Raw genomic sequence first — 9,693 nt, 5'->3', positions numbered from 1 at the left:
TGTACTAACTCCCAGGGTGCCTTGCAGCTGTAATGGCTGCTCCTAGGCGCTACGGATGTGGGCTTGTTCGTTTTCTGTTAGGGGCCTGGCAGCTGGGCCCCTACGCTGCGAGAGAACAGGAGGCCCCTCTCCGTTTACTTGTAGGCTGTCAAAAGAGGTTTTTGTCCTGTTTGGTGGGCAGCGCTTTCTCTGGTCCCCGCCTGGCTTTGGCCTCTCGCAGTTATGGCCAGGGCTCAGCCTTGGACCGCTTCCTCGGATTCTCTCAGGTCGACAGTTCGCCGACTTCTGTAGTCCCTGCAGTGTCCATGAACAGAGGTAAAGGGCTCCAGTAGGTTTTCCTGGGATTCATGTTTTTTGGCACTGAAAGACGCCTGTCGGGGAAATTCAGCCTCTGGTGATGCTATTTTTGGCTGTTTTATATATAGAAAAGGAATATGAGAGCGGGTGTGATGGTGCAGGTCTCTAATCCCCACACTCAGGAGACTGAGGCAGGAGGGTCGCTGCAAGGTCGCCGCCAACCTGAGCTACTTGGCGAGACTCTTAACTCGAAAATAACAACACAAAAAGACAAAAAAATAAAAAAAAAAAAAAAAAAAGAAAGAAAGAAAGAAAGAAAAAGAAAATAACAACACAAGAGCCGGGCGCGCTGGCTCACACCTGTAATCCCAGCACTAGGGAGGCTGAGGTGGGAGGATCGTTGCGAGTTCGAGACCAGCCTGGGCTACAAAGTGAGCTCAAGGCCAGCCTGGACTGCATAGCGAGACCCCGTCTCAAAAAAGACAAAAGACAAGAAAGAAAGAAAAGAGAGAGAGAGAGAGAAGAAAATAACTGGAAGTGAAGGTATTTGAGGAGAGGTAACCATCTCATCACAAACAGCCACAAAAGAATATGAAGCAAAACATAGTTGCAGCTCTCTGTGCCCACCTGACGAGCAAATTTTATCTAATAAATGAATATTGAACCTGCTTGCCAAGCCTGAACTACACCTGGGAAATACCATAGATTAGGGTCTGATAGGCTGAATGCATTAAATTTAACTGCAATATGGTGTCATAAGAAAATACTGAGAAAGATTGCAGGCTTCACAATACTTTTAGTAGAGTTGGAAGAACTGGCCTTATTTAGTCTTGCTATCCTGTTGTGTTTTGTTGTTTTGTTTTGTTTTTAGTGGTACCAAGGGTCGAACTCACGACCTTGTGCTTGCCAAGCAGGCCTTTATGCCACTGAGCTTAATCCCTGGCCCCTGTGGTTTTTTTTTTTTTTTTTTTAATGTTTGTTTTTTGTTAAGGTCTGTACAGTACACAAGCTAGTCTTGAACTCCTGTGCTCAAATGATCCTCCTGTCTTAGTCTCCTGAGTAGTAGGAGTGCCACACTAGTGCACCTAACTAGTCTACCTGTGCTTTAACAGATAAGCATACATTTCCCAGGCACAAGTACAGTCTAATTCTGTGTAGTAATTGAGTATTAATTGCTAATTATTATCCTGGGTAGTTTTACTCAATTGTCTGTTGTCAAAATTGTAAGTAGGGCGCTGGGAATTTAGCTCAGCGGCATAAGCGCCTGCCTTCCAAGCAGGCAGTCGTGAGTTCGATCCCTGGTACCGATAAAAACGAAAAGACAAAAAAAGAAAAAAGAAAAAAGAAAAATTCAAAACTGTAAGTAGGTCAACTCGTTTTCTACTTATTTAGACAGGGTCTTGCTATGTACTTCAGGTGGGCCTTGAACTCACTATATAGCCTTGGCTGGCCTCCAGCTTGTAATGATCCTCCTGCCTCAGTCTCCTGAGTGCTGGGATTACAAAGCATGCATCCATTTTTTTTTTTTTTTTTGTCTTTTTCGTTTTTATCGGTGCCAGGAATCGAACTCACGACTGCCTGCTTGCAACGCAGGCGCTTATGCCACTGAGCTAAATCCCCAGCCCCTAAAAGGGCTTGAAAGGCTAGAAAATAAGATAAATCACATAAATTAAAAAGCTAAAGTCTCAAAGTCAGGTTTAGGTAACTTAAGCCTAGCACATTAACTTTGTATCTTTATTTCTTTAGTGGGTGGGAGGATTTATCATCTAACAGGGAGTCCAGTTTCCATTGTGTCTTTTTTTTTTCTTCTTCTTCTTTTTTTTTTTTTTTTTTGGTACCTGAGATGAACTCAGGACCTTGTGCTTGCCAGGCAGGCACTTTGCCACTGAGCTAAACCCCCAGCCCTTCAACTGTTTTATTCCTCTCTCTACCCAACCACAGATGAGCAAGACCTCCTCTTGGACTGTCCGCCTGACATGCCTGAAAATCCCCGGGTTCTACGAGTGGTCTTCCTAGGAGCCCCAAATGCAGGGAAATCAACCCTCTCCAACCAGCTGCTGGGCCGGCAAGTATGTTGCACTTTGATACCCCTCCCCATACCCTTTTAATCTCTCATTTCTTGCTTTGCCTTTGTGGATGGTCCTGGAAGGATCTAGGATCTCACTAGGACTTTATACCTGGCAGGTGTTCCCTGTCTCCAAGAAAGTACACACCACTCGCTGCCAAGCTCTGGGCGTCATTACAGAGAAGGAGACCCAGCTGGTAGGTACCTACAAAGGAAATTGTGCAAACGGGATGAGAGCAAAATTAAGCAAGTCTCCTTTACTATCAGGAGTGATGCAGATTAAATTTCTTTTCTTTTCTTTTTGTTTTTTTTGGTACCAGGGATGGAACTCACAACCTCGCATTTGCCAAGCAGGCACTCACATCACTGAGCTAAACTCCCAACTAGATTAAATTTTCTGAAGGAAGGGGGCTGGGGATTTAGCTCAGCGGCATAAACACCTGCCTTGCAAGTGCATGGTCGTGAGTAAAAAATTTCTGAAGGAAGAAAAGTTTACCCTTCAGCATTGTTTTGATTCTAGGTGGCACATGCCTGTACTTGACCCATCAGGTTGATGTAGGAGGAGTCTGTCAGTGAGTTCAAGTCCAGACTGAACTGGATAGCAAGACCCATTTAAAAAAAAAGAAAATAGAGTCCTACCTGGGCAATTTAGTAACTTACGTGTGTCCATAAGTTGGGGGAGTGGGGTGGGGAGAGGAATAGAAAGATAGATGAGTAAGTCTGGAGGCCAGACATGGTGGTTCATGCCTATATTTCCAACACTCTGGGAGCTGAGGCAGGAAGATCACAAGTTCAAGTCTAGGCTGGGTAGTTTAGTGACTTAGACCCTGTGTCAAAAAAAGAAGAAAAAAGACTCAGGATGTAGCTCAGTAGCTTAGTGGTAGAGTGCCACTGGATTTGATTTCCCAGGATAGCCAAAAAAGATCAGGCGTAACTTTTTTTTTTTCTTTTTCAATATGGGTTTTTCCTTTTCCGATTCTAGATTCTCCTTGACACACCTGGCATCATCAGTTCTGCTAAACAGAAACGGTAATGGATGTGAAGGTGGGGGGGAGTGGAAAAGTATTGAATAAGTGGGGAGAGTCTATCATGAGGCTGTGAAACCATTTACCACACCCTACCCCTCATCAAAAATGTATGAGTAAAACTAAGTGTGGTGGTACACACCTATAATCCCAGCACTCAGGAGGTTGAGGCAGGAGGATCACTGTGAGTTTGAGGCTGCATAGTGAGACCCTGTCTCAAGGTGAGGGGGAAAAAAAAAGACTATCATTCATAGTCAGGTGTAATACACACCTGTAATCTCAGCATTTAGGAGGCTAAGGCAGCAGGATAACCATGAGTTTGAAGCCATCCTGACTACAAAGTGAGACCCTGACTCGAAAAGGCAAAAAAAAAAAGAATGTATCATTCATAAGACCCTTAGTAACTGGTATGTGTGTCTCCCAGGCACCATCTGGAGCTTTCTTTGTTGGAGGACCCTTGGAAGAGCATGGAATCTGCTAATCTTGGTTAGGCTCAGAATGAGAATCGTCCAATTTACAGGGGTCATGGCCTTTCATTCCTGGTAAGTTTTTATGGGGCAGGAAGAAGAATAGTCAAATCCTTTTTTTTTTTTTCCGCCTACCCTACCATCTTTCAGTTGTAGTTCTTGTGGATGTCTCAGACAAGTGGACTCGGAACCAACTCAGCCCACAGGTGCTCCAGTGCTTAACCCAGTTCTCCCAGGTCCCTAGTATTCTTGTTTTGAACAAGGTAAGCACTGCTCACCTGGGAGAGGAGTTTGCTTCCCTCCAAGGTCCCCATCTCACTGACCACACACACTTTGCCTGTTCCTCATGCCTAGGTGGATTGTCTGAAGCAGAAGGCAGTTCTTCTGGAGCTCACAGCAGCCCTTACTGAAGGTGTGGTCAATGGCAAAAAGCTTAATATGAGACAGGCCTTCCGCTCACACTCTGACAACCATTGCTCCAGCCCAGCAGCTAAGGACCCAAACACACAGTCTGTAAGAAACCCTCAAAGGATTGGCTGGCCCCACTTCCAGGAGATCTTCATGTTGTCATCCCTAAGCCAGGAGGATGTAAAGACACTAAAGGTCAGTTAGCCTTGGCCATAGCCTGGCCCTTGGTTTCTATCATGTTAAGATAGGCCTCAGACTTCTCCTGGAGGCAAGAATGAGTAGGAAAGTCCTGGTTGGGATTGAGGTATCCACTTCTCCATTTGTACCCGCAGCATTACCTCCTGGCACAGGCCCAGCCAGGACCGTGGGAGTTCCACAGTGGAGTCCTCACTAATCAGACCCCTGAAGAGATCTGCACCAACAAAATCCGAGAGAAGCTCTTGGAGCACCTGCCTCAGGAGGTGCCCTATAATGTGCAGCAGGTATGAGGAGAGTGAAGGGATCTGGGCACATACCTTGAACAGTATAGTTGGGTACCAGGAGGTAGAGAAAAAAGCCTGCCTGACTAGTCATGATGTCTCCCCATGCAGAAGACAGTCGTGTGGGAAGAAGGACCAAGTGGGGAGCTGCTAATCCAACAGAACCTTCTGGTACCCAAAGAATCTCATGTGGTAAGTGAGAGTAGGCGTGGAAGAGGGACAATGGCTGTTAGATAGCCTTCACTCCCTGACAGTAGGCTCATATTCCTCTCTTTCCTACTCTCAGAGGATCCTGATTGGTCAGAAGGGCCAGTTGATCGCCCAGATTGCACAGGAGGTGGGTCGCGATCTCATGGACATCTTTCTCTGTGACGTTCACATCCGCCTTGCTGTGAAGCTCCTCAAGTGACTAACCTCTACTACCCTCCCAGGCCATCCAAGCTCAAACTCCTGGCAGGAATCATCAGAATGTCCCCTGCCTAGTGGGACTTCAGGGCCTGGTAAAGGGAGTGGACACTTAACTAGCTGCTGGCCGGCCTGGCCTTGCTGAGTCTGCATGGCCCCTGCCCAGCCACACCTCTTGTTGGAGGAAGAACCTACTTTAGCTCAGTTCCCAGGTGGTTCTCAGTCTGGGGCCACAGCTATGTAGATATCAGAAGGTGATCTCTGCCCTCAGCTGGCAATGGGCCCAGAATTTTGCCTTAATTTGCCAGTTGTTAGCAGGGAACTATTTCTTTTTCCTCGCTACTTCCTTTACCTCAAAGCCCTGTAAGGACCTCCTGACCTCCCAGAGTGCTGAGGTACCACCCACCTCCATTCCTTGACCCCTCCCACCTTCTGTGCCCAGTCTTAGATGTCAATAAAGTTAAAAGACAGCTGTTAAAAAAAAAAAAAAAAAAAGACAGCTGTTCTGGTTCTCATCTTTATTTCTTTAGAACAGGGAAAACACATCTGTTTCCTCACCCCCACCCCCTCGTAGACCTGGAGTCTCCCTCCCAGGAATCTGCTCCAGAGTCCAGAGTTCTCTTCCTGGCACAGTTTCGGGGAGCAGCAAGAGAACCGTCACCATTACTAAACTCAGTAATGGTAACGGTTTCCTCGCCATCCCCAAGTGCCCTGTGACAGACTGAGCGGTGAGCATCAGGGTTCGCAGCAGCCCACTCAGCCTCATCAGACTCCAGAGCTGGGGGTACCCGGACTAGTACATCATCTATACTGTAGTGTCTCATCACAAACTTACAGTATATGATGATATCCCAGCCAGAGCCCTAGGAGGTCAGGAATCGGACTGGCCAGGATAGCCAGGGGTTGGGCTCAAGGCAGGCCAGGGCAGGACTAGAAGCACAATGCCCCTTACCCCCACCCTGGTTCCCTCCCAGCCAGCATCTCTTGGATTCCGTGGTCAGGCTTAGCTCAAGTATTTTAGGGAAGAGAAGTGGCCCAAAAAATGCTGCTGCAGAGCTAGCGTCTGTTGAGATCTGTTAGGGACCCAGGGCTATAGTTAAAGCAAGCCAGAGACACTATAAAGAAACAGGTTTCCTCCAGTGAGATCAACAAGCAGACAGACTGACCCAGAGAGGAATGCTTACCTGGAGCCGGAACTGCAGTGAGAGACCCCTGAGTGTAGAGGCCTTGTCTGCGCCCAAGCTGTTTGCCTTTTTAACCTACTGGCCCCTCCCTCGGGTGGGGCACTTTTCTGAGGTTCTGGAAGGCCCTGCCTCTTAACTCTTCCTCTGCTGCACTGTTTCTGTCCCTATTAGGTCTTCGTGTGTGTTGCTATTGTTGCAGTGTTGGGGTCAAACCCAAGGCCTCAAACAAGCAGTTTACCAGTAAGCTACACTTCCAGCCCACCCCATTGTTCTAAGGGCCTTGCTAAATCATTTTTTATTTTTTTAGTGGTACCGGGGATTGAACTCACAACCACACGCTTGCAAGGCAGGCGCTTACGCTGCTGAGCTAAATCCCCAGCCTGGGCCTTGCTAAATCTTAAAGAGCCATTGTTCAACCCATCTCATAAAGCTGGTCATCTGCTGATCATGGTGGCTGTAACCCTGGCATTTGTGAAGCTGAGGCAGGCAGATTGCCACAACTTCAAGGCCAGCCAGGGCTACATAGTTGAAGACCAACCTGAACTACATAGTGAGACTGTCTCAAACAACAAAATAAAAAGAACTGGTCATCTGTCTTTTGGGGCTGGAGAGGAGAAAGTACAGCCTTACCACATCCTTCAGGGCTTAGATGTTTATCAGAGCTCTGTTGGCGGGTTTGCCTTACTTTGTTTTGGTGATGGTGGGGAACATTGGTCAACAGACCAAAGAAGGTACTGTCAGCTGCGTCCATGTAGACTCTGTCTGGGGCAAGCTCACAGGACGCCTCAGCCTAAATTTCCATTCCCAGCTCCAGCCTGTGTTGATGCTGAGCTCAGAAAGGCCAGACATACACAGGCAAAGCCTTGCCTACCGTTCTGACAAGGTCCCCTGGGTGAGAGAATGTGCTCCTGAGAGATCTGAGTGCACCTGGCTCCCCAGCTCTTGAGAGAACCAGCATTAAAATGACGGGGGGGGGGGGGGCTAGGGATTTAGCTCAGCGGCATAAGTGCCTGCCTTGCAAGCAGGCAGTCGTGAGTTCGATCCCCAGTACCAATAAAAAGGAAAAAGACAAAAAAAAAAAAAAAAAAAAAAAAAAAAAAATGACAGTCTGGTCTTCAGAGCTCAAGGTGCTTAAACTAATAACCCTGCATTGTTCAATTTTCTGCCTTTGAGAAAGGGCAGGGTAGAATTAGGGTAGAATTCCTCAAAGCAGGGCTTCTGTTGTTCAGACCCTCCTTCTGGGGCGTCTTCTCTCTCTTTATCCTAGACAACCTGGTATGTTCTGCTCCTTTACAGGGACAGACAAGACCTGGATGGGGAGACAGGGGAGGCCTGACCTTTTTTTGAATCTTTGGGGGCATTTTGTTTCCTTCTGCTATTGAACTGAGGCACATGTTCTACCTATCCTGTTTACCATGATTTCCCCTTCCTTTTTGTCTACCTAATACCTTTTCCCTATTCAGCTCTCTAAGGGAGATTTTCAGGGAAGTCTTACCAGTCTTTTGGGGAGAGTACAAGCAGAGATTGACATAGGGTGTTCATGTAACCCAGGATGACCTTGAATTTAGGATTCTCCTGTTTCGGCCTCCCAGTAATAGGATTACAGGCATATGCCAACATGCCTGGCTCTTCCCAGCCTGTCTGCCTGTCTGTCCTTTTTTTTTCTTTTTTTGAGATAGCCTCACTTTGTAGTTTAGGCAGGCCTTGAACTCTCAGCAGTCTTCCTGCCTCAGCTTCCCTGAGTGCTGGGATTATAAGGGTGTACTACCACACCCAGACTAATTCTTTTTTCTTTTTTCTTTTCTTTTCTTTTCTTTCTTTTTTTTTTTTGGTACTGGGAATCAAATTCAGGACCTTGCACTTGCCAGGCAGGCAGTACGCCACTGAGCTATATCCCTAGCCCATAATTCGTGAAAGTAGATTAGAGCAACCATTTGTAGTAGTGACAAGACCTGAATGACAGCCTCAGCTCACTGCTTCCAGACTGTGACTTTGGACCATGTGCTGTTAACCTCAGTTTCCTCAAATAAAAGATGACAGCTGCCAGTGCCTAGCTTACATGGTGATTATGAGGTTTCTATGAACACACATCTCAAGTACCCAGAATGGAGCCTAGCACACATGCAATAATGCCAGTTAAACATACCTCATCGAGCTGTAAGAAGCAAGCAGAAATGCTAGTCAACCCCAATACTCTAGCCAGGTTAAGGAGTTACTATGTTTGTTCCTGCTTCCCTGGGAATCCCTTTCCTGTTTGTAACTCCTCTAGGCCACCTTTACTCAGAGACCCACACACTTAGCATCCTTTTCCAGAGTAAAGGTTTCAAACACCAGAACCAAACTGTGTCACTCACTGTCTAAGTATTCACCTGAGCGTCTGGTGGCCAAGTCTGAAGCTAAGCATGGGCAGTACCCACAGGTCCTCGAAGTGGAGGACAGGATATTTCAGTCAGCCATCAAACCTGTAACTGGTCCCTGGTGGGAGTGGGGGTTAGGGTGTGTACAGAGGAGCCTCTGGGCCTGGGTGGAACAGTCTGGAACCATGATAAGCAGCCATTTTGCTATCAGGGTGGAGGCCCTGTACCCTCTGCTTATCCAGAGATGGCAGGACCATAGCAGGATCCAAGGACACTTTTCTGCCTAGGTCTGTCTTGCTGGGTGGCTGCTCTTCATCCACTGCTTCCTTGGCTCCCTACAGAAAGTTGGCATGGTGCCTCTGCCTTTTCACAAGTCACAGGAGACTCTGGCCTGGATGCGGGACACCATCTGGGTCTTTGGCATGGCTTCCCATTCTCACAGCTTTTGCTTCAGACCAGGAGCTCCATGGCCTTCCCGAGCTCAGTCTGCTTTTCTCTTGCTGAAGTCTGACTCTAATCCCTGCTGCTACTTTAGGTCTTTCACTCTTATTTAGACTTCCTTGAGAGGATGGAAGAAGTCCATAAGCTGTACAGTAGACTGGGGAGGTAGCTCAGGGATACAGTGGGCGCTTAGCATGTCGAAGGTCCTAGTTTAGCTCCCAGCACCAAAATTCAAATACAACCACAACACTGTGAATGAGGAAGTTAGGAATGTCACAGCCAGGGATGGTGGCACACACCTGTTATACCAGCTTCTGGAAGAATGAGGCAGGAGGATCCCAAGTTTGAGCCTGGTTTGGGCAATTTATGAACTTAGTGAGACCCTGCCTCAAAATAAAAAAAATTTTAGCCAAGCATGGTGGTACATTCTATAAATTCCAGCATCGGAGAGGCTGAGGGAGAAGGATTGCTGTGAATTTGAGGCCAGCCTGGGCCACATAACAAGTTCAAGGCTGAACTACATAAAGAGACACTGTCTCAAAAAAATAAAAAAAGAAGAAGAAGA

The 9,693-nt window shown here is 47.1% G+C and overlaps 1 protein-coding gene across 1 annotated transcript; it reads left to right on the top strand.

Moving 5' to 3' along the window:
• Eral1 (Era like 12S mitochondrial rRNA chaperone 1) lies at positions 1-8,379 on the top strand. The gene is made up of 10 exons (XM_003469714.5): positions 1-315; positions 2,239-2,366; positions 2,482-2,559; positions 3,345-3,391; positions 3,812-3,873; positions 4,005-4,117; positions 4,209-4,457; positions 4,595-4,744; positions 4,853-4,933; positions 5,028-8,379. The coding sequence occupies exons 1-10, from the start codon at positions 33-35 to the stop codon at positions 5,148-5,150; spliced, it is 1,314 nt and encodes a 437-aa protein (XP_003469762.1). The 5' UTR covers positions 1-32; the 3' UTR covers positions 5,151-8,379.
• Positions 8,380-9,693: the final 1,314 nt, after the last annotated feature.

This window comes from Cavia porcellus, unplaced genomic scaffold (genome assembly GCF_034190915.1).
Source record: "Cavia porcellus strain 051 isolate PalLab524CR breed Dunkin Hartley unplaced genomic scaffold, mCavPor4.1 scaffold_6, whole genome shotgun sequence".
Classification (NCBI taxonomy): Eukaryota; Metazoa; Chordata; class Mammalia; order Rodentia; family Caviidae; genus Cavia; species Cavia porcellus.
The sequence above is the reverse complement of the archived record's forward strand: the minus strand, read 5'-3'. Positions and strand labels throughout refer to the sequence as shown.

Excerpts from the sequence above, each read along its gene's own strand:
- Eral1 (XM_003469714.5), top strand. The coding sequence starts at position 33 with ATGGCTGCTCCTAGGCGCTACGGATGTGGGCTTGTTCGTTTTCTGTTA. Across the intron at positions 4,118-4,208 it reads GTATTCTTGTTTTGAACAAG|GTGGATTGTCTGAAGCAGAA; the intron begins GTAAGCACTGCT and ends CCTCATGCCTAG. Across the intron at positions 4,458-4,594 it reads AGGATGTAAAGACACTAAAG|CATTACCTCCTGGCACAGGC; the intron begins GTCAGTTAGCCT and ends TTGTACCCGCAG.